Source organism: Musca autumnalis, unplaced genomic scaffold, assembly GCF_047663935.1.
Source record: "Musca autumnalis isolate F117 unplaced genomic scaffold, ASM4766393v1 scaffold_1, whole genome shotgun sequence".
Lineage (NCBI taxonomy): Eukaryota > Metazoa > Arthropoda > Insecta > Diptera > Muscidae > Musca > Musca autumnalis.
Genome location: NW_027411644.1, coordinates 302,140,074 through 302,165,611, shown reverse-complemented (window position 1 = coordinate 302,165,611; position 25,538 = coordinate 302,140,074). Strand labels below are relative to the sequence as shown.

Sequence of the window (25,538 nt, the reverse complement as noted above, 5' to 3'; positions counted from 1 at the left end):
GTCGAACCTTTGGGGGGCCATAACCGCAAAAGTGGAAGTGATGGGGAAAAACACCGGGACACGTGTCTTCTTATTTTTTGTCTTATATCATTCTGCGGTGTCAGAATATGGTTTGTTTGTATTTTTTTTTTAATTTTTTCGTGTCGCACAATGGTATAGAATAAACTGTCTTGTTTTTTTTTTTTTTGAAGAAATTCATGTAAATGTTCATTAAAAAATAACTTACAAAGCTAGGATATTGAAATTTCGGGAAGTTTTGTACTACGAGTACATAAAGGATATTAACATATATTTTTATGAAAAAAATTACAGGATATTTTCAAAGGATTTTTTAGTACTTTATTTTTCAAGAACATTTTTGATGTCCTTATTATCCTTGAATGTAATAGATGAAAATGATTATATAAAGCCAATATTCTCCTCTTTAATATGACACCAACACCAGAATCGTCCGATGAGTACAAGTATTTAAAATATTTTTTTTTGAAACATTTTGTCCTTTGAAATTTAAATGTCCTTTAAAAGGTCAACAGGATGAGAAAACGAAAAATTGTAAGTGTCATTTTACTTCGTGTTTCCTATAGTTGCAAACGTATGTGGTCCGATTCATGTGTAACGCAATTTTTTAAAATTGTCGGAAGTTGTAACAGGTCGTTTATTTTTAAGTAGTTACCCAACAAAAATACTACATAAGCTCGGAGTTCTTTCGCGAGTTATGTTTGCTACTGATTGCATAATAGTCATAAATGCCGTTATTATTTTTTTCTTCTTTAGTAGCACGAAAATCCTTGACATATCATGGGTTGGATGGCTCTGGTACCTGTCGGCAAATGAAGGCTTCACTTAGGTACCAGAGGCACTATATACTGTTCTTTCCTTGAATAATTTAAAGTCGCGATAAGGCTCCAGTTATATTTTTAAGGCTGTTGCCTGGGCTGTCCAAGTGTATATTTTAGACGATCCCACGGGCGTCTTTTTAGACATCCGTAACGGCCGCTTTTGTAGACGTCTCTAAGTTCGTCATCACAGACGTTCTGTCTTTATAGACGTCCCTAGTGACGCCTTTATATACCTGCATAAGAACATCTTTATGGAAGGGCCTATTTGTGTCTTTATAGACGACCATAAGGGCGTCTTCATAGACATCCATAAGGGCGTCTTTACAAACGTTCTTATAAATATCCCTAAGGGCGTTATTATAGACGCCTTAAGGGAGTCTTTACTTACTTACTTAGAAAAGATCTCCAACTCTCTCCGTTTACTGCTACGCTTTCTGGAATACCGCGCCTTATCATCTCTTCATCCACTTGTTTGCTTCATCTAAGCTTAGGCCTGACAATTCTGCGTGCACCGCCATGTGGCACGTATTTATATTCCTTTTTAGCGGGTTCATCATCGCTCATTCTTATGATATGGTCGAGCCAACGCAATCGTTGCACCTCGATTCGTTTATTTATACCGATGTCGTTGTATAGCAGATACAGCTCGTTGTTTATACGACGTCGATATTCACCGTCAACGCAGATTGGTCCATAGATCTTTCGAAGAATTTTTCTTTTAAACACACCAAGCACTGCCTTATCTGCTTGCGCAAGTACCCAGGCTTCGGAACCACACCTCCGTTGTTTTTGTTTGACGAGATGTGGCTTTATTCATAAATTGCCTAGCCACTCCGAAGTAACATCTGTTGGCCAACACTATTCTTCTTCGTATTTCACAACTGATGTTGTTATTTGTGGTGCCGAGGTAGACGAAGTCCTTTACTACCTCAAAATTGTAGGAACCAACGTCAACAGTTGGTCCGATCTCTACGGACATATTGCGCGACGACACCATTAACTTTGTCTTCTCACCGTTTACCGCCAGACCGACTTTAACTGATTGCCTTTCGACTTTTTCAAAGGTATCAGTTACTTCCTTTACCGAACGACCTATGATGTCAATGTCATCGACATAAGCAAGTAACATATGACCTTCGCATCTCGTATAACCTTGTCCATCAGAATGTTGAAAAGTTCACACAAGAGGCCGTCACCTTGTCTGAAACCTCTTTTGGTACTAAACTCTTCGAATTGGTTCTTTTCTATTTTAACTGAGGACCGAGAATCAGATAATGTCATTCTACAAAGCCGAATGAGCTTTGCATGGATGCCTACTTCAGACATGGCTAGGAATACCTTTGAGCGTAGGGTGCTGTCGGAGGTGGCTTTGTAATCGACTAAAAGATGGTAAGTGTCGATCTGCATCTCTTGGGTCTTCTCCAGGATTTGCCGCAGGGTAAATATCTGGTCAATGGTGGATTTGCCAGGTCTAAAGCCGCATTGGTATGGCCCAATTATTTGATTGACCATAGGCTTTAGTCGTTCGCACATTGTCCCTGACACTATCTTGTAAGCAATAGGGAGAACACTTATGCCCCTATAGTTAGAGCATACTGTCTTATCTCCTTTCTTGTGGACAGGGCACAGGATGCTCAGGTTCCAATCGTCGGGCACTTGTTCTCCCTGCCAGATGGTGTTAACTAGCTGGTGCATACACCTTATCGACGTCTTTATAAACGTATATATGGGCTTCTTTATAGACGTCCCTGAGGCAGTGTTGCCGAACTTGTCGTCATTTTGAAGATTTTATGGCCAAAAATTACGATTTTTCATGTAATCAAGAACAGCAGAATAAGAGACGATAACTATATTATGAAAAAATTTCACGAAAGACTTTCCAAAGTCGTATTTAATTAGCTTTTTTAATGTTTCATAGCAATTTCCACACGAATTGGCTATATTTAGGCACATAGGTATTTTCATAGTTTTTGCCTCGTCTTCCATTTACATCAGCTGAAAATTTTCATTTAGGATTGTTATTGAAGGCAAATCTTCCTTGAAAAGTTTTCGAGATAAAATCCTTCTTACCGATGCCCTCTTTAATGACAGTTTATGTCAATTTCCGATTGCCCATCAAACAAAATGTACGTGTATAGATAAACATGGACGATCACCAAGGTCAACTAAGCGACATTTGAGCTAATCTGTCATTCAAAACTGGCCCAGCTTTACCTTGCTGCATTTCTACAAACTCGATAACCACAGGGAAATCTATCATCTTCTGTAAACTGTTTTTATAGCGGTATTTAAGTGAGATCGGGTTAGATCTATTATTTTAAGTTGAATATTTTATGTTGTCAGTCTTCTTGATAAACGGTAACCAAACCTAGTTTTGGACAATGTTGACGATTTTTGACGATTTTCCAAATTTTGTTGAAGATGTTTTTGACGATTTCCGACCAAAAACTGCCGGCAACGTTGCCGTGAGGTCATCTTTGCAGACGCTTCAATGGTCATCTTGATAGACGCCCCTAAGGGCCACATAATATACATCCCTAGGGCTGCATGCTGAAGAATGTATGTTTTTTTACGAATCGCACGCATTCTAATATATTCTACTCAGAGACAAGATACAGAAAATATAATCTGTATTTACTGATCTGGACACCGCCTAGCGAATACTTCTGGCTGTTTGGTTTCAAGTCAGTCTGACAAATCAACTCACATATGATATGATGTTATTCCTTGCATGTGGGCAAACCTGATCCTATGTTATTAAATTTGATTCTTTCCGAACATATTTGATTTAGCCGCACTCGCTATTAGTATTCAAAATTTAAGTTATTTGATTCCTTGCCCAAAGCATGGAAATTTGCCTTAAAGCAACTATGCGGCGAATTGACACGTTTTATTTCCACTACCACTCACTTTAAGTCCGTTGTTATTGATTCAAGTCCTAGCCCCATTGAAAAAATTTTTATTGACAAATTTCCTCCCACTCATTGTTTCTAATCATTTGTCAATGTTGCAAGCAGTGTGCGTGTGTGTATTATATGTGTGTGCGTGCGTGGCATACTCCCTCCCATGCTATCACAAACAATTTGGTTAGCTGTTTTATGGTTCTTCCCTCCAAACATTTGGAAGTTAAATATATCTTCTCTCAGTAAATGCGAATCTGTAAAGTGCCTGCATTCTGTTAAAAATGCGACTGTTGTCTATTTACAAGAACAAATATGTTGTTATCGCCTTTTTATCCGTATGTGGTCACAACTGCGTGACTTACATGATTATAAAAAGCGACACTTTATGTTGTACAAAAACAAATGTTTGAGAGTAATATTTTCAAAACAATAGTGGCAGCATTACAAAAACAATTTACCTTGCAAACAGTTAAGCGAATTGTAATGAATTTAAATAAGTAGAAGAAAACATGAGTTGAGTTCTTCAGTTCTTGTGACGTTCTGTTAGCAATCGGTACAAACTTGATACAAAAATTTAAATGAAAATAAAGCTGTTTAGTTTCTTTATTGTTTATTTACAAATTTTATAAAAAAGTAAATCAAACGTATTATTATTCATTTGAATTCAATGTTAATGTGGTTATAAAAATTGTTTCTTTTTTGATCAATTTTATAATAAAATGCATTCAAATGAATAATAATAATATGTTTGAATAAACAATAAAAAAACTAAATAGCCTTTTACAAATACTGTCGCTTCCGTCACTACTGAAAGTTTCGTAAACGGTACCTGCATGAGTACCTAATGCACACTCCAACTGTATCGCATAAGAAACATACAACAGTGACGGAAGCGAAAATAGAGTTTGGACCGCATAAGTGGAACAGTTTCTTCAGTCATTTTTGTCTTTTCGGAGACAAATGCGACTGTCGCAGTAGACACAACAATCCGTTTTCAGTGACTTTTGCGTCAAGCAAGCGATAGAAAATGTTTGGAGGGTTGTGGTTTTTGTGGGTAATCTCTGTCATGAAAAAATATTGCTACCATCACACTGATGTTGTTGCGGTTGGAAATTCTTCTTTGACGCAACATCGCTGGCGGTTGGGTGTCTCATTCAATTTCGCTTGCGAAGAATTGCTGGGGACGTACTACAAACACCAGCACAGCACAGAGAAAAAATACTTTTGGCATTTGCATAATTTCTAAATGTGTTGTCTAATGGCATGCTTTGGGGCATTCGAATTTTAATGTTGCTGCGACTGTCAATGTGTCTCCACTCGCCAGCACACCACCCCCAACACTTAATTTTGCTAAAGCAAAAAAATGTGGCAGCAAGGGCCATTTTATGCCAATTATTTTATACCAAACTCTCAGTAATGAGAGGCTGAGGTGTGGTGCAGGGAAAAAGTGTGTGGCATAAGGACCTTGTGAATCTACGTACGTTGGGGGAAAACAAGTGTTGACCACACATTTCCTACTTTGCAACAAATATTTAAACGCTTTGCTGTGGCTCCGAAAGCTAATTGTAACATTATGATTATGGTTTTGCAAATGAAAGTGCTTTTCTCCTCTCAACTCTGAAAAGTAACAACATTACCATTGCCCCGGGGCGAGCTATGGCAAATATGATGTTGAATTATGAAATTACATTATTTCTATAATGATGATGATGACGATATTTCTTTCTCCATCTATTTTAGATTTTCAAACGTAATCTGCAACATTAAATGAAAATGTTATGGGAAAATTGAATGCAGATATATTAGTTTATGATGCTCTTAATATAATGAAAAATACATTCTCAATTCGATTGGATAAGCATGGGAAAAATTCCATGAAATGTTATTAATTTCAAAACTGGTGTCATAGGGGTTGAATACAATGTGGAAGAAATTTTAGCTTCGGATTTTATAACTGAGGAGTTTGTAAGGACTTAGACTAATGGCCTAAATATTCCTATAGAATTTGATTATTCTTCCTAAGGGTCATAATCTTTTTCTGAAAAACACTAACGTTAGCCAGATCCGTATCCACCATATGTCAATATCAGTATCAGGAGTGAGCGCCCTTCCGAGGCCGCTCTAATCTTAACCAGATCCAGGACTACTACATAAGAGTTATGTTGTTTCTTCATGGGCAAGAACATCAGAAAACATGTCAGCAAAATTGACGTCTGAATATGAAACCCAGCATTTTACACCCCATCTTGTTGCTCAGCGCCCCGGAAATGCCATCATTCCTGCAATTCAATTGCAATGGTCTCCTCAAAATGGTCAGTGACATTTTGGACTTTAAGAGTCGGAGAAACATCATGTCGGCCGCGATTCAGGAAACAAAGCTCACATGTAGCTTGCGACGTTGCGAACATTTTGCGGAAGGATAGTATATATACTATCCTTTTATTATGCATCAGTCTCTCCAGTACTGACCTATCTCATTTTAGCTTGACGCTAGTGGCAGACACATGGAATTTATGGTTCTAGCTGTAACACCTGGGACGGCCGGGGTAGAGTTTCTTAATATGTACATACCGCCAATGAATAGTTGTGCCCTGCATTATATGGCTGATATAAGTTCGCTTTTGGAGGGCGGTTACTTTAGGTGCTAGGTGACTTCAATGCTCATAATGCATTTTGGCTTTCTGTCATAGGTAGTGGGCAGATTTGTACAGCGTTTGGCTTAGAAATTGTAGCTCCACATTTAGCATGGTGAAGGAAGCAACTACGTGCATAAGAGGAGCTTGACACAGCTAGCAAGACACACCATTTTGATGCTCGATGTAATAAATGCCGTGTCCGTTAACAGACCAACCTACTTCATAAACTCTGACCGTCGTACTATCTGATCCATGGAAAAATTAAAAGGTTCAGGGAATTTATCAATCATCGCTTTAGCAGCTTTAGATCCGCGGCAGGTTAAAGAATTTTCCGGTACATTATCGCCGAGGCAGCCGCTCGTTACATTCCAGCTGGTCCAGTACCCGAATGTACACCGAATTTCCCAGCAGAGTTGACGGGACTAGCAAATGATCGTAATAAGTTTCGTCGTATAAACCCTGAATAATCATGATTAATGGGAATTACTGTTAATGTAAACAAGCAAGTAAACGATTATAAACTGAAAATGTTGCTAGAACACCTGAAGAAATACAACATTGAATTGAGTAAAGTTGGGGGAAACGGTCGAATCGCTGTCGATTCCGGGAAATGGGGTTGGTAGAATGGCTGTAACATTCACCGGTGTGGCAGTGACAGGTCCGGCAGTGACATTAATAACTTTATTAAATTAACACAAATTTCAATCGCAAAAATGTGTGTTTCCTCCGCTCTTCATTTAATCCAAGCTTAAGTGCTTTTGCTTCATCTGCTAAATGGGTTTGATATTGTCTTCCCATCACCAGTTAAGATTTCGACATGTACTCCAACAGCACTTCATTGGGAAATTTTCTTCTCGTGAGTTACCGGAAAAATGTTCACAAATTAAATATTATTTAGTTTGTATTAACAAATGTTTATAAATGTTAACACGATTATCTCTTTTTGGAAATGTATTCCGCCGCGTGTAGAGATGTACAAACTGATTTATGTACATGTAGGGATCTCTAACAACTGCTAATAAAATGTAGTGAACGGAGTGCCTTTTTCACGACTCCGTTTGCACTGCATCCGGATGCTGTTAAATTGTGAGGCATTGGAGTGCCTTTTTCACGACTCCGTTGAACTGCCTCCAGATGTTGTTAAAATGTGACAAATGGATGTGATTCTTTGGATTGCATTCAAATGCGGTTAAAATGTGAGGAATGGAGTGCCTTCTTCACGTCTCCGTTTGAACTGCATAAAAACATGCCGTGAAAGAACTAGTATACATTGCACTACTTTCAATTTATTTTGCTGGGGACGCATTGTCAGCATTTTATTCCTTTATTTGTTTAGGTGTTGTCATCAAGTTGAAAAATAGAGCCTTTTTGTGTTATGTTGATGTTGGAGTATCGGGTTGCAGTTATCGTACGATGTCTGCAGCAAATGCTGATGTAGCACCACGGTCATGCCGTCAATGGGAAATAGAAATAAGTTTTAGCAATAAGTAATTTTTATTCTTGAGTCTGCAGTTCGGATTTGAATTTAATAAAAGATGTAAGAGCGCAACGCTTTGCATAAACCAAACCAACTCTCTTTTGAATAATCATAACTTGTATAATTGTGTACAGTAGTATGTGATGAAGCGAGAAGTCCACCTCATCAATGATGGCAAATATAGTTTTACAGTATTAATTAAACTTCTGACAAAAAATAGTGAAACCATTGCTTGGCACAAGTCTATTACACATTATTATACCAACAAAGTAACACTGCCGTATGATGCAGTCATTAATCTTAACAAATGTTCATAAATTACAGCAATTCGACCTTTAAATATGTCGGTTTCTTAGAAATCTAATTTTTAATGATATTTTCAAAACTTTACTAAGACACATAAATCATGACATTACTAGTAACCTTTTTCTGTGTATTCTTAATGTTTGTTGACCTACCTACTACTCGGCGACACGTGCTTTAATATATCTTTCAGGTTATGCCCATCAGGAAATGATATATTAACAAAATTGTCCTTGAGCTTATGGAAAATTATGTTCTTGTTGGAATAAGAAATAAAGAAAGCAAAAAAAAGTAGAAAAAAACTGATTTTGTTTTCAATGTTTTATCCTGAGTCAGCATAAACACTTAATTTCCACTTCAGTAGGCAAAGCTGGTCGGCCGTCTATTGTGTAGAAAGAAACAAACAAACGTAGACATCAGTTCCTGTTAGAGGGAAAGAAGAAAGGCCCATTTATGAGAAATGATTTCTTATTTTATTTCACATACACAATTTCCGTCCTTTCTTATTCTGCTTCTTTCTTTTTTCTAATTGCAGAGCCTTCGTAAGAATATTGTGTGTTTGCTGTCCACGAAAGATACGAAGAAAATACCAGCCAACAATGCGTTCAAAGTCACAGGTAAGTTGTGTTTGCTGACCTTTTTTCTTCATTTTCTTTCCATTCCTGCATTACCAGGAAAAGCTGATGATGTTTTTTATTGCTGGAGCTTATTTTTTTAATGTCTACCTCCAATGTTGTTGTACTTCCACTACTAATAATAATGCTACGGCTGCTACTGCCGCTGTTGTGGCTATATTTGTTTTTGTTGTTATATTTCACATCTTCATGTTATTTTTATTGTTGTTGTTGCTGTTTTTGATGTTACTGTCCAAAAAATGGTTTAATAATGCTTTCAGCCTAAACGCAGGACTGAGAGAGCGAAAGTTGGTATGTGAAGGAAAACTGGCCCTTGCCTCAGTGTATGTGTCTATGACCATTTCCAACACATTTTAATTAATTAATAAATCTTCATCTGCCTCTCGTATAATTTATTTGCCTTAATTTTTATTCCCTGTAAATATTTACCTGTTTTATAGCTGTGTTTATAAGTTATGAGAGTTATTTTTTGGACTAATTCAATTTCCTTTTTCCTTTTGGTTTTTATGTTCTGTTATGTTTTAGTGTTTAGCTTTCAGTGCTTAACAACGATTTTGGGTTAAGCTGTAATTTTGTTGTCCATCGTTTTTCCCTTGGTTTTAATTAAATTTACATTTGCTTTATCTGATTAATGACTTTTTGTTGGTTGTTCTTGTTGTTGCTTCATTTTCTCTTATTTTCTTTTTTCTTACCTCTTCTCTCATTTTCTCTTTTGTTTTTCCACAATTTCTTCAAAATGACTTTGAAATGAATACCATTTTCTTGGACAATTTAAAGGTTAAAATCGCTGAAAAAGGTATTGTCTTCCCTCTCCAAAAAATAAATCTTTGTTGCACTGAAGTATCCATCCAACATTGTTGTTGGATATTGTTTTCTCTACTCCCTTCTTGCCGTAATCCATTTATAAATGTTTTCTCTGCATTGCCTTCGTCCTTCCTTTATTCTCCAAATTCCAATTTAAGTTTTGGTCACTTAAGAGGTTTCGTTATCGCTTAAGTAGAAAACAATTGAAAACAGTTTTTACCTTCGTCGAACGAATAAATTTCCATGAATTTGTTAGGAACAACTTTCTCAAGAAGATGAAAACAAAAGTAAATGAAAATAATAAAATTTGAATAGAGTCCTTCATATTTACAATGACGTTGTTGTTATCCATGTCGATGAAGGATAATTTTCTGTGATATATTGGGTAACGAAAAATGTTCTTACCTAGAAATAAAAGAATTAGAATTCACTACCAACAGCGAAGTCTATCAGAAGAATTAACTAACAAGTAAAAAAGTATCAGTCGGTTTTGCTGACAGAGATATACCCTCAGCATATGTGAATTGGAACTTTCATCTACGGACAGATCGAATTCTTTAGGGTATTTTCAGAATTTTGTGGCACTTTTTGGACATTTGAACTTGCCGACAAAAATATGTAATAGGATTAAAGTGCAAAAGTTTTGCGGAGGAGGTAATGGACCGACATAGTGCATAACGGAAGTGGATCTTATTTTGAGAGTCGTATCTTTTCGATAGTTACCGCGTCCACTAGTCATTTCAGTGGGTTATCGTACACCTGTTGGACCAGTATGCCAGGAAGCATGGACTTGTCCACGGAAAACATATATGGCTGTAAACAGGACCACAAAAAACATCATCGGTATAAATTTGCAAAGGATCTCCGAACAGATCATAAACTGCACTTGGACACAAATGTTGAACTTTTGTGGGGGAGGTATCCTAAGGAGAGGAATGATATGGGTCATTTTAGAAGTTAAACTAAGTTGGGAGAAAATACGACGAAGGCCAAATTTTAGACCAAATCGGTTTATCAGTTCGAGAGTTATTGTGCTACTACATATGGTGCCATAGGGGTTTTTTTACAACTTTCGGGGTGTTTCCCAAGAAGTATAGACTTGCCACTGAAAACAAATTTACCGTTGTAATTGAGACAGCGAATGCAAGTTGCTTCAACAGAAATCAAAGTTAGTCAAGAGCAGGTCTTAAAGTGAACTTATCCGACATTTTGTGTGGGTGCTACCCGAAGGAATGGGTAAATATAGTCCATATTAAAACCTGTTCTATATCTGGTAGATATATAAGGATGCGTCCTTCCCTTCAAGAGTTATCGTGCGCACAATGGTTCCGAACATTTTTGAACTTTTTATTATCAAGGACAAATTTTGGATCGAATCGGCAGAGATTTATCTTGCGCTCCAACCACTACACACGGTGTCATAGGGGGTTTTGAACCTTTCAGGCTATTTTCTCAGGAAGTATGGTTTTGTTACTGATGATACAAGTTGTTACAACAATAATCAAGACGATTCGAGAGTAGGTCCTAAACTGAACTTTTTGAAATTTTGTGTGGGAGGTACCCGAAGGCGTGGACCGATTGAGTCCATATGGGAACCTCATTTAAGTTTGGTAGAAATTTAACGATGTGCAAAGTATGGACCAAATCGGTTACGCCCTTCAAGAGTTATCGTGCGCACAAATTTTCCGAACATTTTCGAACTTTTGTGGGGGAGGTACCGGAAGGAGAGGACCGACATAACCCATCTTCGAACTTAAACTAAGTGTGAACAAAATATTGCGAAAGCCAAATTTTGGGCCAAATCGGTTTATCCGTTCGAGAGTTATCGTGCGCACCATCCAGCCAGACAGACAGACAGACGGACGGACATTGCTAAATCGACTCCAAACTGTCTGAAACACATTTCGTCCAAACATACTTGGGTTCTAAAACCATTATTTCGATGAGGCACGTTTTGCCCGTATGAAAGTGTATATGAGGGAAAGTCAAAAAAATTTAACATTGATGAAGCCAAGGTTTGCACTATTATAATACGCGCACTATTCAAGCGTATCACAAAATATGACCATAGTTGGACCAATTTAAGTGTTTTTGATCGAAGCTCAAAAATTTGGCTAAAAAAGTTAATTTGCGCGGAACCTATGACCGCGTAAATGAATAAAAATAGGTGAAAACACGTTGAAGCAAACGAGTTTTTTACCTTGTTGTTCGATTGCCGGTCAAACCGTTTAAAGTACGGATATCTGCCCAAAGTAAAAGTAGAAGAATACAAAATGAAGATTACACTTCTAATGTATCGCTTTTCAAAATTTCCACTGCATCCACATTTTATGGATGCTGACATTTTGAAGCCAGATTTTAGGTGTTTTTTGTATTTTTTATTTAACAAAGATGCACTTTCAGCTTTTTCTAAGAACCATTAATAGGATTAAATGCATCACAGTAATCCACCGCCAAAAGCCAAAATTTAGTGCGATATTTATTCGAAAAACCCTATTTTTTGATACAGTATTTTCAATATCCTTTCGATTGTGCTGGGACCCCAAGATATTTTAGTTTTTGACGGTCCGGATCATATAAATCATAGATCGTGAAAATCCATCCACTAGAACGGCGAAAACAGCAACTGCAAAAACCGAAAAATGTGCGAAAAATATTTTTGAAAATATCGCGGAATTAATCGTGTTTTCTGTGGATCGTTTCCTTGTCAATGAAGAAACTGACACGTCATTGCGTTTTTGCAAAACAGCGGTTTAAAAAAATTTAGTGGCATGGGACCTGTATCCGATTTATCCCAAAATAGTGTGTGATGCTACATCCACAGTTCTTGATGGATTTTATCGAAATAGGTTTAGATCGATGTATTTTTTCATGGATGATAGTGAAATCGGATGCGCATAAAAAGTGTATGCACTTTGTGCAAATTATAAGCGTTATACAGTTTTTTGCACACTACGCTGCATCTTAGCCGCCATAGTAAATCCTGGCAAATGTGTACAGAGAAGAATTCGCAGTATTTCTAAACCGCACGCGCATCAAGTGATTTTGAGGATTTCGCGATTTACACGCATTTCAAAATGAACATTACCCGATACAGTTTTATTTGAAGATTATACCTCATTCAAAGGAACCCAAAATTGTTTTGAACGTTGCCCATATCTTCCGCTAGAAATTAGCGTGTACTCGAGAAGTGATTAGAATAAAAAATATGATTTTTTGCGTGAAATTTAACTAAAATAGGAGAATAACTCCGACCTAATTTTACTACATTTTCTTCAAGTAACTCATAAAATAAATTTGAAAAAATATTTTCTCTTACAAAAATTTTATAAATTCCCTCAATATATTTTTTTGTTTTTGCTATAATATGCAAACCTCTAAACTGATTTGTATATTTTTGGTTTCATTTGAATCTTCGCGATGTTTAGATTACGTACATATTTTTAAAATATTTTTCCGATGCATAAACAGCTTAAAACAAGTTGCAAGCCAGTAAATTTTTTTAATTCTTTCTTAATTTCCGCGAAAATTTACAACTTTCTCACTAAAGTTATGGGACCTCAGTAAACATATAGTATGTAGGAAGCCATAAATTAACGCTGTTCCTCAATATAATGAATAGCGTTTTCATAAGATTTTTTCTTATAATCAGAATTGGAACCGCCATAACTTTTGCGCGCAATAACCAAAATTAGTATCTCGAACAGATTTCAGAATGGGAATTTTTTCTCAATCCATGTATCAAAAATCTCTCATGTAGCTTCAAAAACAAATTTTAATTTTTTTCAAATGGAATATTAAAAAATTTTGATTTTTCCCCATATACCCTTTTTATACCCTAGCCAATATACCAAACATTTTTAGTAACGAAACTTCTTCATACTGGACTCGAAATATTAAATTACGTTAAACTAAGTTTGGAAGAAATTTTTGAATAAGTTTTAGACTTATCTTGCTCCGGCAAAAACTGTACCGTTGTAAATGGGGCCGCTAGGACAATTTACTGAAAAAATAATCAAAAGGATCCGAGAGGAGCTCTTAAACTTCACTTTTTCCGAATTTTTTGGGGGGTGTGCCCGAAGGAAGAAATTTTTGAAAAAGTTTTAGACTTATCTTGCTTTTGGGACATTATCTCAGGAAGTATGGACTTACTCCGGCAAAAACTGTACCGTTGTAAAAGGGGCCGCTAGGACAATTTACTGAAAAAAGAATCAAAACGAAAAGTGACCGAAATAGTCCATATTCCAACCGAAAAAAATTGTACCGTCGTAAAGGAGGCCGCAAAGACAACCTGCTAAAACAAATTTCAAAACGATCCGAGAGAAGCTCTTAAACTTCACTTTATCCGAATTTTGTGTTGGAGGTACGCGAAGAAGTGGACCGATATAGTCTATATTCCAACCTGATACATGGCTGGATGAAATAATACGATGTGCAAAGTTTGGCCCAATCAGAAACTCCCTGCGAGAATTATCTTGCGGATTTGCCATTTTGGTTGGTGCCGTCAGAGTTTCTTGAGGAAGTATGGACTTGTGCTCGAACAAAATTGTACCGTCCTAAAGGAGGCCGCAAGGACAACCAGCTAAAACTAATTTTAAAACGGTCCTAGAGGAGCTCTTAACTTCACATTATCCGAATTTTGTGTGGGGGATACCCAATGGAATGGACTGATATGGTCTATATTCGAACCCGGTCTATTTCTGAAAGGAAAAAATGATGTGCAACCAAATCGATTGCTTCCTTCAAGAGTTATCGTTCACACAATTTTACAGAAAAATTTTGAACTTTTGTTGGGGAGATACCCGAAGGATTGGACCGATATCGAACTAAAACTAATTTTGGACAAAATATTACGATACCCAAAATTTGGTTTAAGTTGGTTGATCCGTTGAGAGTTATGGTACCAGTTATCGTACGACAGCCACATAGAAGGGCGGACATGGATAAATCGGCTTCAAATTGCCTGAATAGAATTTCGTCCAAACATACTTGGGGTCTAAAACCATTATTTCGATGAGGCAAATTTTAGGTCGTATCAAAGTGTATATGGTAAATAACAAAAATGTTTTGCAATCGATGAATCCGAGTTTCACCCTATCAGAATTCGCGAACTGTTAACATATTCTATAAAGTATGACTACAATTCTTTAAAATGAAGTGTTTTAGGAGGAATCCCATAAGGTCGACCATTAAAATTAATTTACGTGGAAGCTGTGTTGGTATCAATGTAGAAAAATAGGTAAAAATGGGTTGAAGCCAACAAGTTTTTTTATGCTCCCTTCCGATTTTAGGCTTAACCTTACATTTTATAGACATATGCCCTAAGAAAGACTCAAAGAATACTTCATGGGCAATATGATACTAGTGTATAATTTTTCGATATATCCACAGCATCCACCTAAAATTGATGCTGACATTTTGAAGCCGGAATTTCGGGGTTTTTTGAATTGTTTTAATAATTCGGACGCGCAACAAGATAATATTCAAAACTCACATTAGGATTATAAAACTCGTGATTCTACGTCGTTTAATGCATATCTCATGAGTGTGCTCCTTACAGCATCCTAGTAATTGGAGTCTAAAGGCCAATATTTGATGCGTGATTTTTTTTAAAAAACCTATTTTTTGCGTTTAAAATTTACAAGTGTCATTCAATTTCCTTTGTACCCCGCGTGAATTTAGTTTTTTTACGCGACGGATTTAATGAGACCTTCCGCGATCGAATCCATCCACTAAAACCGCGGATATAGATACCCTGAAAATAGGAAAAGCAGCAAAAAATTATTTCGACAAATCCGCGTACTAAACCGCGATTTTCTTGAAATTTTTTTTACGTAAATGGATTCCTTTATACGCGATTATAATATTTGCGAAAACGCGTGTCATAAATTACAGAGATTCGCGTGTAATATGGGTTTTTCACCAAAAATAGAATGTGGAGGCACATCCGCGGTCCTTGAAGAATCTAATTAAAATTGGTATATTTGGACGTATTTTTGATAGGCGCTGACGAAACCGGATGCGCATCAAAATCGTATGCACATTGCGCGACTTTTACCAACTTTAAGGTTTTTTGCAGTGTATGATGCAACTGGTTGCACACAATGGCCCCTGAGTGAAACATCGAAATATGCATAAATTTTGACAGAGATTGATTCGCTGTATCCAAAAACGGATGCGCATCAACCGACTTTAACTAATTCGCGAATAACAGGCTTTTTAATTATAATATTAATTGAATGATTGTAATTTCAATATTACTCTTAATTTCCTACCCTTATAAGTTATCACAGTAATCAGTTAAACTCTCGCGATGGTAAACCATATGTTTTGATGAAGTTTTAACTGTATACATTCATTATTCTATGGGATTTTAGCAAAATAGTTGGAGAACTCCCAAATATTTTTTTCTAATTTTTAGAATCAAACCAAAAAAATATTTGCAACAATATTTTCCAACAATAAGTGTTTCTCTTTTGTTGTTGCTATAATATGCAATTTACGTACCCAATCTCTATAAATTTGGTATCATATTTTTCTACGCATTGTCTAGATTCCGCATATATTCTTTAATTTATTTTTTGAGGGTTTGTACGGATTCTGGGACAGGATAATTTGGATTTACTTCAAAATTTTTTTATTATTTGTTGACTTTCCGCGAAAATAATAATAAATTTAATAACTATTTAAACATCTACGAATAGATATGGACTGTTGTTAACGATTTATGCATACATTTTCTCATAACAACAAAAAAGATATTTTTAAATATTTTTTTCTTTATATGAGAATAAAAACCGCTATAACTTTTGCGCGCATTGGCCAATTTCGTGAACGCGAGCAGATTTGAAACCGGATTTTTTTTCCTTTACCTCTGTACCAAAAATCGTAGATGTGCTCGTAAAAAAAATTTTTAATTTTTTTCAAATGGAATTGTAAAGGAATTTTGTTATTCGCCATATATACACATTCTAGCCTAAAGGCTCAGGGTATAACAATTAAGAAAACCTACATTATAATAATAAATTTCAAAAGTTGAAAGGAAATATGACAATATTTTTATCTGTGTTGTAAATTATGTTTATTATTCGATATTTCACATTTCTTTAAATTGCATCTTCATCCGACCTCGAGCTTGAAAAAATACTCATTTAAAATGGTGAACAAAAAGGTCGAACAAACAAAAATTAAATAATATTTTTATCAGTACAAAAGTTACGGAATTTTGGCCAGGAAAAACAATTGTAATCACTGTGAGACAGCTTAAAGTTTTATAATGAATCATATCCTATGGAATCTTAGATGAAGGTGATACAAACGATGTGACACGATTTATGTACATTCCATCTAATAGTGTTGTTATACCCAACACACAAGAATTAATGAGATTAGTCAGCCCTTTGATTTTAGTTGTGTGTGTGATCATATACAAGTATTTATTATTTATATTTAGTTAATATTCAAAAGTACTTAACACAAATACTTCATATGAGAAGAGAATTATATGAAATTTGTATTTAAAGATTGATGAATCAGCACCTGTCCCATTTTCGATGTTCTCTATAAATTTAAAATTTGTCTGTTTTACTCACTAATAATGTTTTAAGTGTCTTTATAAGTCCCATTTTCCTTAATATTCTTAAATGTTCACAAAATCTTGAATTCTCACTAATCTTTGTCAGCACCCTCGTTTGTTACCCCTCCAAGATAATTGTCTTTTGTAATCAATCCTTGGTGTCTGTCTATTGTCTACTTCTACAAAATATGAACGCACACAAAGGTTGAGTGTTTCTATGTTCCCCCCGATTTTTGCTGCAGTAATTTCTCCATAAGTGTTCTTATATCTGTGTGCCGTTTACTTAACTTGTGAATTTTTGACGAGATTTCTGATCCTTAAAAACATGTAATACTTTGCAGAGATTCGCAACCAGACGCTGTTACTCCACATGTTCACTGCATGGCATCCAACATGTGCGGCACAATTCCTGTGAGCAGACATACATTTAGTAGGAGCGGTGATGATGCAGACGACGACCAAGACAATGTTGAAAACGATGATGATGATGACGATGATGATGCTGACTATAATTAGAAACCGCCTTGTCTAGTAACCCAATGTAATGACGACAATATCCCATCGTTAAAAGGATGTTTATAGCCAACCATTGTCTAGAGATACATATCGTAGAATGAACAAAACAAACAACAAAGTGTTGAACTTTCACTTATAATGACTGTCAGCAGATAAGAGAAGACAGTTGGTACAAATAAACGAACAGCTTGGCTTAACAAATAAAGGTGAATGCAAATGAAAATGTATTTGATAAGAAAGTGTTGTTGCCAATTCAGAACAAACAACAAAACCCACTTAAGAAATAAGCGAAAGACAAAAAGCTTGCTGGAATAGATAACTAAAGATTGTTGCAAAAATGCACAACATAAATTATTCCCATTCATTTTATCCCGGGATGTAATTTTATTACCCTCTGAAATGGGGAAAATACCAAAAAACGTAAAACTGTTCAACAATGAATGTCATGAGTTTTAACTACGAAACATTCTAACATTCGACAATGGTCACAACTTTGTAAAAGACGTTGCTAATGTACTCACATACAAACAAACTTTAGCTGATTACATGGTGATTTATTCATGATGTTGTTTTTTACACCGCCACAAAACACAGATTCTCCATCCACTTGATGCAACAACTTTGGGTTAATAAAGTGGTTACTTCTTGCATTTCATTTTTTGTTGGAATTGTAACAATTATCCGAACTTTCTTCTTCTTTCCACTGCTTTCACTAAAACAGAGAGAGAGGTATGTATTCAAAGAAATTTGGCTAAACGCACAACAAGCACTCCTACACCTCTCAATCATTCTGTTCATCAACTTTGGCTGCATTGACATCTTAAATTATTGCTGTTCTTGTTACATTGTTGTTGTTATTCGTTCATGCACTTTGTTGGTAGTGTAGAAAATATATATAAAAGAAAAACTATTAATACATTGTTGTGGCAACAAATTTAGACATTGTTGTTCATTCTGTACGTTTTTCACATAGAAAATCATATTCATTTTCAGAAACAAAAGGAGTACAATGGAAGACAACACTAACTTGCGTAATATAGTAGTTTTAAGAAAATGTGTGTCCTTAAAACAGCAACCAGAGACCTTTTATGTATCGTGAGGGCGGAATCTGGTCCTGCTAACTTCTAAGTTATTTATACCCTCAACATTTATGCTAAGGACTGTATATACACTGCCATAGGGGCAAAATGTGCCTCATCGAAATAATGGTTTTAGACTCCAAGTATGTTTGGACGAAATCCGTTTCAGACAATTTGTCCATCCGTCCGTCTGTCTGGCTGGAGCACACGATAACTCTCGAAAGGATTAACCGATTTGGTTCAACATTTGGCTTTAGTACTATTTTGTACAAACTTAGTTTAAGTTCGAAGATGGGCCATATCGGTCGACTCCCTCGGGAACCTCCTCCATAAAACTTCAAAATTTTGAGCACGATAACTCTCGAAAGGACTTACCGATTTGATCTATACTTTGCACATCGTAATATTTCTACCAGACATAGATCAAATTCCAAAAGTTCCAATATGGATTATATCGGTCCACTCCATCGGGTACCTTCCATCCAAAATTTCGAAAAAGTGCTAAACTGCATTGACCTCTTCTAGAATTGATTTGATTTTGTTGTAACAACTTGTATTCACCTCCCCTTTTAAAACGGTACAAGTTTTTCCAGGGGCCAGACCATACTTTCAGAGAAAATTGCCCGAAAGATGTAAAAACCCGCTGTGGCACCATGTGTAGTGGATGGAGTAAACGAACGGAAAACCGATTCGGTTCAAAATTCTGCAGTCGTAATATTTTGCGCAAAATTAAAACAAGTTCTAAGATGAGTTATATCAGTCCACTCCTTCGGGTAACTCCCCCACAAAAGTTCAAAACTTTTCGCGAAAATGTTGCGAAAATCATCAAAGGTAGTATCTGATTTGATCCATAATATTTCTACCAAACATTGATGACGTTAGAATATAGACCTCCTCGCGAATCGTTTTGATTTTTATTGCAACCTGTTGCGCTCAAAGCAAGTCCATACTTCTTGAGAAAATGACCGGAACGCTGTAAAAAAATGCTAAGGCAAGTACAACTCTCGATCCGAATACTGCGTTTTTCCACACTTTGCACATCGTAATGTTTATTCGAATATTAAATGACATTCGAAGGTGGTGGTTATAGGTCCACTCCTTTTGGTATTTGCAAAAAAAGTTCGAAAATATTCGCTAAAACGGTACCCGCGCTATCTCATAAACGGACATAGTTTATGTTCAAAAGTGGACTCTATCGGTCTACTCCTTGGGGTACACAAATGTTCAACATTTTCAGCGAAGGAACTCCTAGTACTGTTGGCAAAGCCGACTGATACTTTTTACTTCTTCCGCATTATATTCCCAAGATCTCGCTAAAGACACAATCACAACGTTATTGTCATTGTAGGGAAGAGCTACAACGCTTAATATGTCTAGTTGCTTATTGGCGAAACTTGTCTGCAAGGTAGCAACCAAAATAAAATAGTCGCAAAGTTCTTCTTTTATTAGTACTATTCATTTATCATTTTGCGTTTTAATTTTACCGACTTTTGCCGGCAACCAAAAATGGGTTACAGAATTCCAGTCAGATACCAAACATTTTTGGCCTATCTCTTCCACTGGGAAGGTCGAATTAGTGACTGTGTATGTGACATTGGCTTTCACGTGATGCATAATGAATACTAGATCATATTTCCTGTGGGTCTCGTGAAGTTTTTCCCTCAGTTTAGGCATACATGAATGACCATTATTGATAAGGTCATGAATACTAAGACAATAGGTCCATTGCTGTTTTTTGTAGTTTGACTGGTGTCGGCAGAGATTTTATGAAATATTATGCTATAAATACATATTCTTCCTTGTTAAGTCCAATTGCAACCCAGTTCAAGCTGATTCAACTTTTCGCTTCAGAAAAATTAAAAAAATGTAACACCGATAGTTAACTTGATTTATTTTTCAAATATATTCTTGATTTAAACGTAACATGCGTGTTTGACATAACACCATAATATGGAGGGTATAATTAAACTTTTCATTCCGTTTGTAACACATCGAAATATTCATCGGAGACCCTATAAAGTATATATACATATATTCTTGATCTGGGTAAAATTCTAAGACGATATAACCATGTCCGTCTGTTGAAATCATGATACATCTCGCAATTTTTAAAATAGAGCTTTGTAATTTGGTTTAGAAGATTATATTACTCCTAGGATGTTTGTTATTGCAAATGGACTATATCGGTCCACTTTTTGATATAACCCCCATAGAACGGTACCACCCGATTTTCGGTTTTTTGAAGGTTTTAGCTTCATTATCACAACACGCCGTTTGGTATTTTAAAGGTTGTGGCCTCAATATTAGTCCTACATGGCTGAAATTTGGTATTTAGTATTCGTTGGTCGCATAAAACTTTCCCTCCGAAATTTGTACCTACGAGTCCACGTCTTCAAATAGCCCTCATAGAACGGAACCTCCCGATTTTCGGTATTTTGAAGGTTGTAGATTGAATATTCTTCCGAAATGGCTGAAATTTGATATTTAGTCTTCACTTGGGGTATAAAACTTTCGGTATGAAATTCGTCGGTATAGGTCTACGCCTTCATATAGCCCCCATAGAAGGTACCTCCCGATTTTCATTATTTTGAAGGTTGGGCCTCAATATTCCTAGGAAATGGGCGTGTAATACTTTCAACCTGATATTTGTGGGTATAGGTCCACTCCTTCATATTGCCCCCATAGAAATGTGCATGCAAATTATCGGTATTTTGAAGGTTGTGGCTTCAATATACCACCGAAATGGCTGAAATTTGGTAGTCTTCATTTTGGGTATTAAATTTCTCCCCCAAAATTTGTCCGTATAGTCCACGCCTTCATATAGCCCTCATAGAACGGTACATCCCAATTTTCAGTATTTTGAAGATTGTGGCCTCAATATTCCTCCGAAATGGCTGAAATTTGGTATTTAGTCTTCGTTAGTCGTATAAAACATTCCCCCCGATATTTGTACCTACAGATCCATGCCTCCATGTAGCGCCCATAGAACGGTACCTTCCGAATTTCGCTATTTTGAAAGCTAGCTACATCTTTTACCGAAATTGCTGGAATTTGGTATTTAGTCTTCTTCATAAACGAAAGGAAACACATGTAGGTTTGGTTACCCTTTTGTTCCAATGAAAACACTTTGATTAATGTGTTGGTAACAAAGTTAATTTTATTAATATTAAAGGTGGGTTCGTTAATTAAATAAAGTGTAAGATAAAATATTTACAAAGTTCAGAAACACAAATTAAACATGAATTCACTTCAATAATAATAATTTACTTCTAGTCTCTCTTCTTGTAAAACTTCTATTAAACTTCAAATATCACTTCTTTTCTCAACGACTTCTACTCAGCGACTGTGTATGATCGTCTTGTGTTCGTTGTTAAGTGTAAGGTCGCCAAATCAATGCTTTCGTCTAGTTTGTGTGTGTGTCGTCTTCGTCTATGCACGTCTTGTGTAATGCAACCGCACACACATAAGCGGCTGCGTAACCCCGTTCCTACATTCGGCCATCCTGATTAACATTCGACCACGAATGTACCCTCCAAGGCTTCTTGTACTCACTTACTCCGGTACAACTTCTAGGAACTTTACATTTCCTATCGAAGACGCCTCTACATTGATTCGGTTTTTGTACGTCTTTATTCGGACTCAGAAACAACGGTCGTATTTTCACACCCGTACTGAACTGTGGTTGCTTAATGGCAATCGATTTGTTCGCACGGCATGACGCTTCTGGTCTTTTATTCTCAATATTTTTAATCCCATCTCTTATGTAACCGCCCTCACTTCGGAATTCTGTTTTGAAATTTTCTTCCTGTCTTCCTCTCCAATCTTTTCCCCGGCGTACTTTGGTACTATTTACTGCCCTTACAGACTTATTACTTAATGCAGAAATACAAGATTCTTTATTTGCTGCATTACCTCTAATTTCCTCTCTGTTATTATCGCCTACATTTTCACGATTAAAGTTGCTTACTCCCAACTTTTGAATGGTAGTCGCCTGTGAAACATTTGTGAACTCATTTCTTAATTCCGACATAGGATTAATGTCCCTCGGATAAGAAGCTTTATTCACATATGCCTTCTTTTCGTTATCTTGTGACGAAGGTAAACTATCTCTTCTAGTTACTCTTGTGCCCTTTGAATCTATAACGACATCGACTTCTTCCAGAATATCATTTCCAATTATCACTGGGTAAATGATATCAGCTTTCTCAATGACGTGGTATCTGATGTCGATTTTACAATCATCAACGCTTGTTTGCGTCAGAAAGCTTCCTAGTGTAAAAATATGTGTCCCACCTAACCCTCTTAGACATTTAACTTCGTTATTGACATCTATATTCCCTAGAATGTCTAATATATCGCTTCGCAATAAACTCACATCACTACCTGTGTCTACTAGCGCTGTAAATGTATGCCCAAAAATTTTAATATTCTTCAATGTTCTTCCCGAAAGCTTTGAGAAACCTCCGAATACAGTATTGACATTATCCTTTTTATCGATACTCGACTTCTCCCAGTTATTCCCGACATTTTCATCAACTTTACATTCAAATGATTTGTGCCCAAACCCTTGGCACTTGAAGCATTTGGTCTCGGATACCTTGCATTGGTTTGCAAGATGCCCTTTTTCCCCACATTTAAAACAAAGGACGAACGACTTATCACCATTTTTAATACTCTTGTTAGCTGGAGCAACTTTTGATCTTGATGGATCTCCAGTGCCCAGCATTTTCTCATAAACCTTTAACTTGACCTTCAAATCTTCAATTGTCGTTGCCTGATACAAAACACTTTTACTAATAGGGGAATCGGGAATGCCTTCTACAAAGTAGGTTATTATACTCTCATCATCCATCTTTATCGGCTGACCTATCTCCATTAGACTGTATAAATATTCTCTTAGACTCTCATCGTGTCGTTTCTTACGGGTGGATAATTTTCGATGGACTTCAACTGAGGAAATTTTAGTACCAAATTCTTCTTTCAACGCTTTTTTCAGAGTTGGCCAATTTTTTATGTTAGGTTGGCTCCTAACGAATATCTTGGCTGCCCCAGTCAACAATTGTTTCCCGTAGACATATTTCCTCAAATTATCCCACCCTACAGTACACGCGCAATCTTCAAATTCCCTGAGCCATGTATTTACATTTGGCAATTGATCACCAGAGAAGCTGGAAACTGACTCTTGGATGTCTCTCAAAGTGAATAAAGTTCCCGATTGTCCAAACCCCGACGCTGCCTCCCCATAATCCGACCCCTCGTCTTCGGAGGAATGGCCAAAATGCTTAAGGAGACGGGATTGCAACTCGCTCTTGTTGCCGCTTCGTTCTAATTTCAGCTCACCCAATTTGTTTCTTAGACCGTCCACCGTAAGTTTTTGTATCTCGTCTTTGTCCATGTTGTATGTGGTTTTCAACTACAGCCGCTTTACAAACAAATGTATGTCTATGTAACAACTTTCAACTCAAAACATATAATCTTCTTACTACTAATTCAAATCAAAATAGCATTCAAAACATCTAATTATTTTCCAGTCTAGGGCAATTAAGAAACACAAAACTCGCATATCTTTATAATTACTTCTTGTGCATCAGCGCTATCCACTAGTTATCAACAATGTAAATAATCATTCCCCAATCACGAAAATTTCGTTACATCAAATGTAATCAAATGTTTACTGTTAAACAAAAATGCACATCATCGATCCCCTCTCAAAACAATACAATACCTAGCGTTACTTTTTAAAAGATGCTCGCAATCAGTAACCCTTCGAAACAATCTTAAAACTATGCCGTTAATTTGCAACAATACTTCCAATAGTATATTCCCCTACCACAAAATTAATGCGTATTACATTCAATGCACAAGAACGTTCTCCCTCAAATTCTTACCCAAACTCAACTTTGCTTACAACAACAATGTACAACACCAATCTCCTCAACAAAACAAAGAATATGTTCTAGTTTTGCTTCAATGTTATGCCGTTAGGTCACATCTAAAATTCAATCCTATTCTCCCCTCCAATAAGTGCATTGTAACAACTTTGCCGTTACTTTACAAAACCAATGCAAATAATGATCCCCCTTCCAAAAATTTAATGTGTACCTCAACTCTAAGAAATAAACTTACATCTAAGTTTACATACGAACTCATAAACAAATTACTGTTATGTACGCACAAATTTCGCTTTACCCAGCTACTTCTTAGACCATCTGCAATTGTCTTCTCAGCTTCTTATCGTCACCACGGCAATATTATGGGAATGCAAATTCAAATGCTGTTGTTGTTGCTAGCGCACACTCGATTTCACTGTAGTTGTTTTGCGCACACTCAGCTTCTTTGGCATCTCGATGGACGGCACTCTTCTAAATTGCTGCGCACAAGCTGTTGTTGTTGTAGTTTTATGATGTGTGTCAATCATTCACAAAAGGCACCCTCGTTGTCAAATATGAACTTTTGTTGTTGTACACGCACTCAGGTCTGCACTCTCGTTGATGCAATGTCTACGAACACTCAGTTTTGTTGTGTTACTATGGTTTGATGACCATTAAGCAAACTTAGCAACTTATTGTTCATAATTAAATTCAAAAAAAATTCTAATGCACTCAGCCTCGTCACTTTGCTTCAAAATTTCTTTGTCATCAATAATGTTTGTTTACCCACTCTTCGACATTGTTAGTGTTTTTCAAATATGCGTTTTTCCCACTTTTTAATAACGTCTCTTCGTTAATTAACAACTCTCAGATTTTAACTTCGATTGCAGTTTTTCCAAA

The 25,538-nt window shown here is 36.4% G+C and overlaps 1 protein-coding gene across 2 annotated transcripts in view; it reads left to right on the top strand.

The window, feature by feature from the left end:
- The window catches only part of Dop1R2 (dopamine receptor 2), a 284,897-nt gene that overhangs the window by 222,570 nt on the left and 36,789 nt on the right, over positions 1–25,538 (top strand). Inside the window, exons 4-5 of one of the 2 annotated variants that reach the window (XR_012409186.1) lie at positions 8,694–8,775; positions 17,515–17,895. Coding sequence is in view for 1 of the 2 variants with exons in the window: in XM_073961993.1 (XP_073818094.1) it covers positions 8,694–8,775 (82 nt within the window). In the remaining variant the exon portion in view is untranslated. The remainder of the gene's footprint in view (positions 1–8,693; positions 8,776–17,514; positions 17,896–25,538) is intronic. The other variant, XM_073961993.1, reaches the window with a different exon arrangement.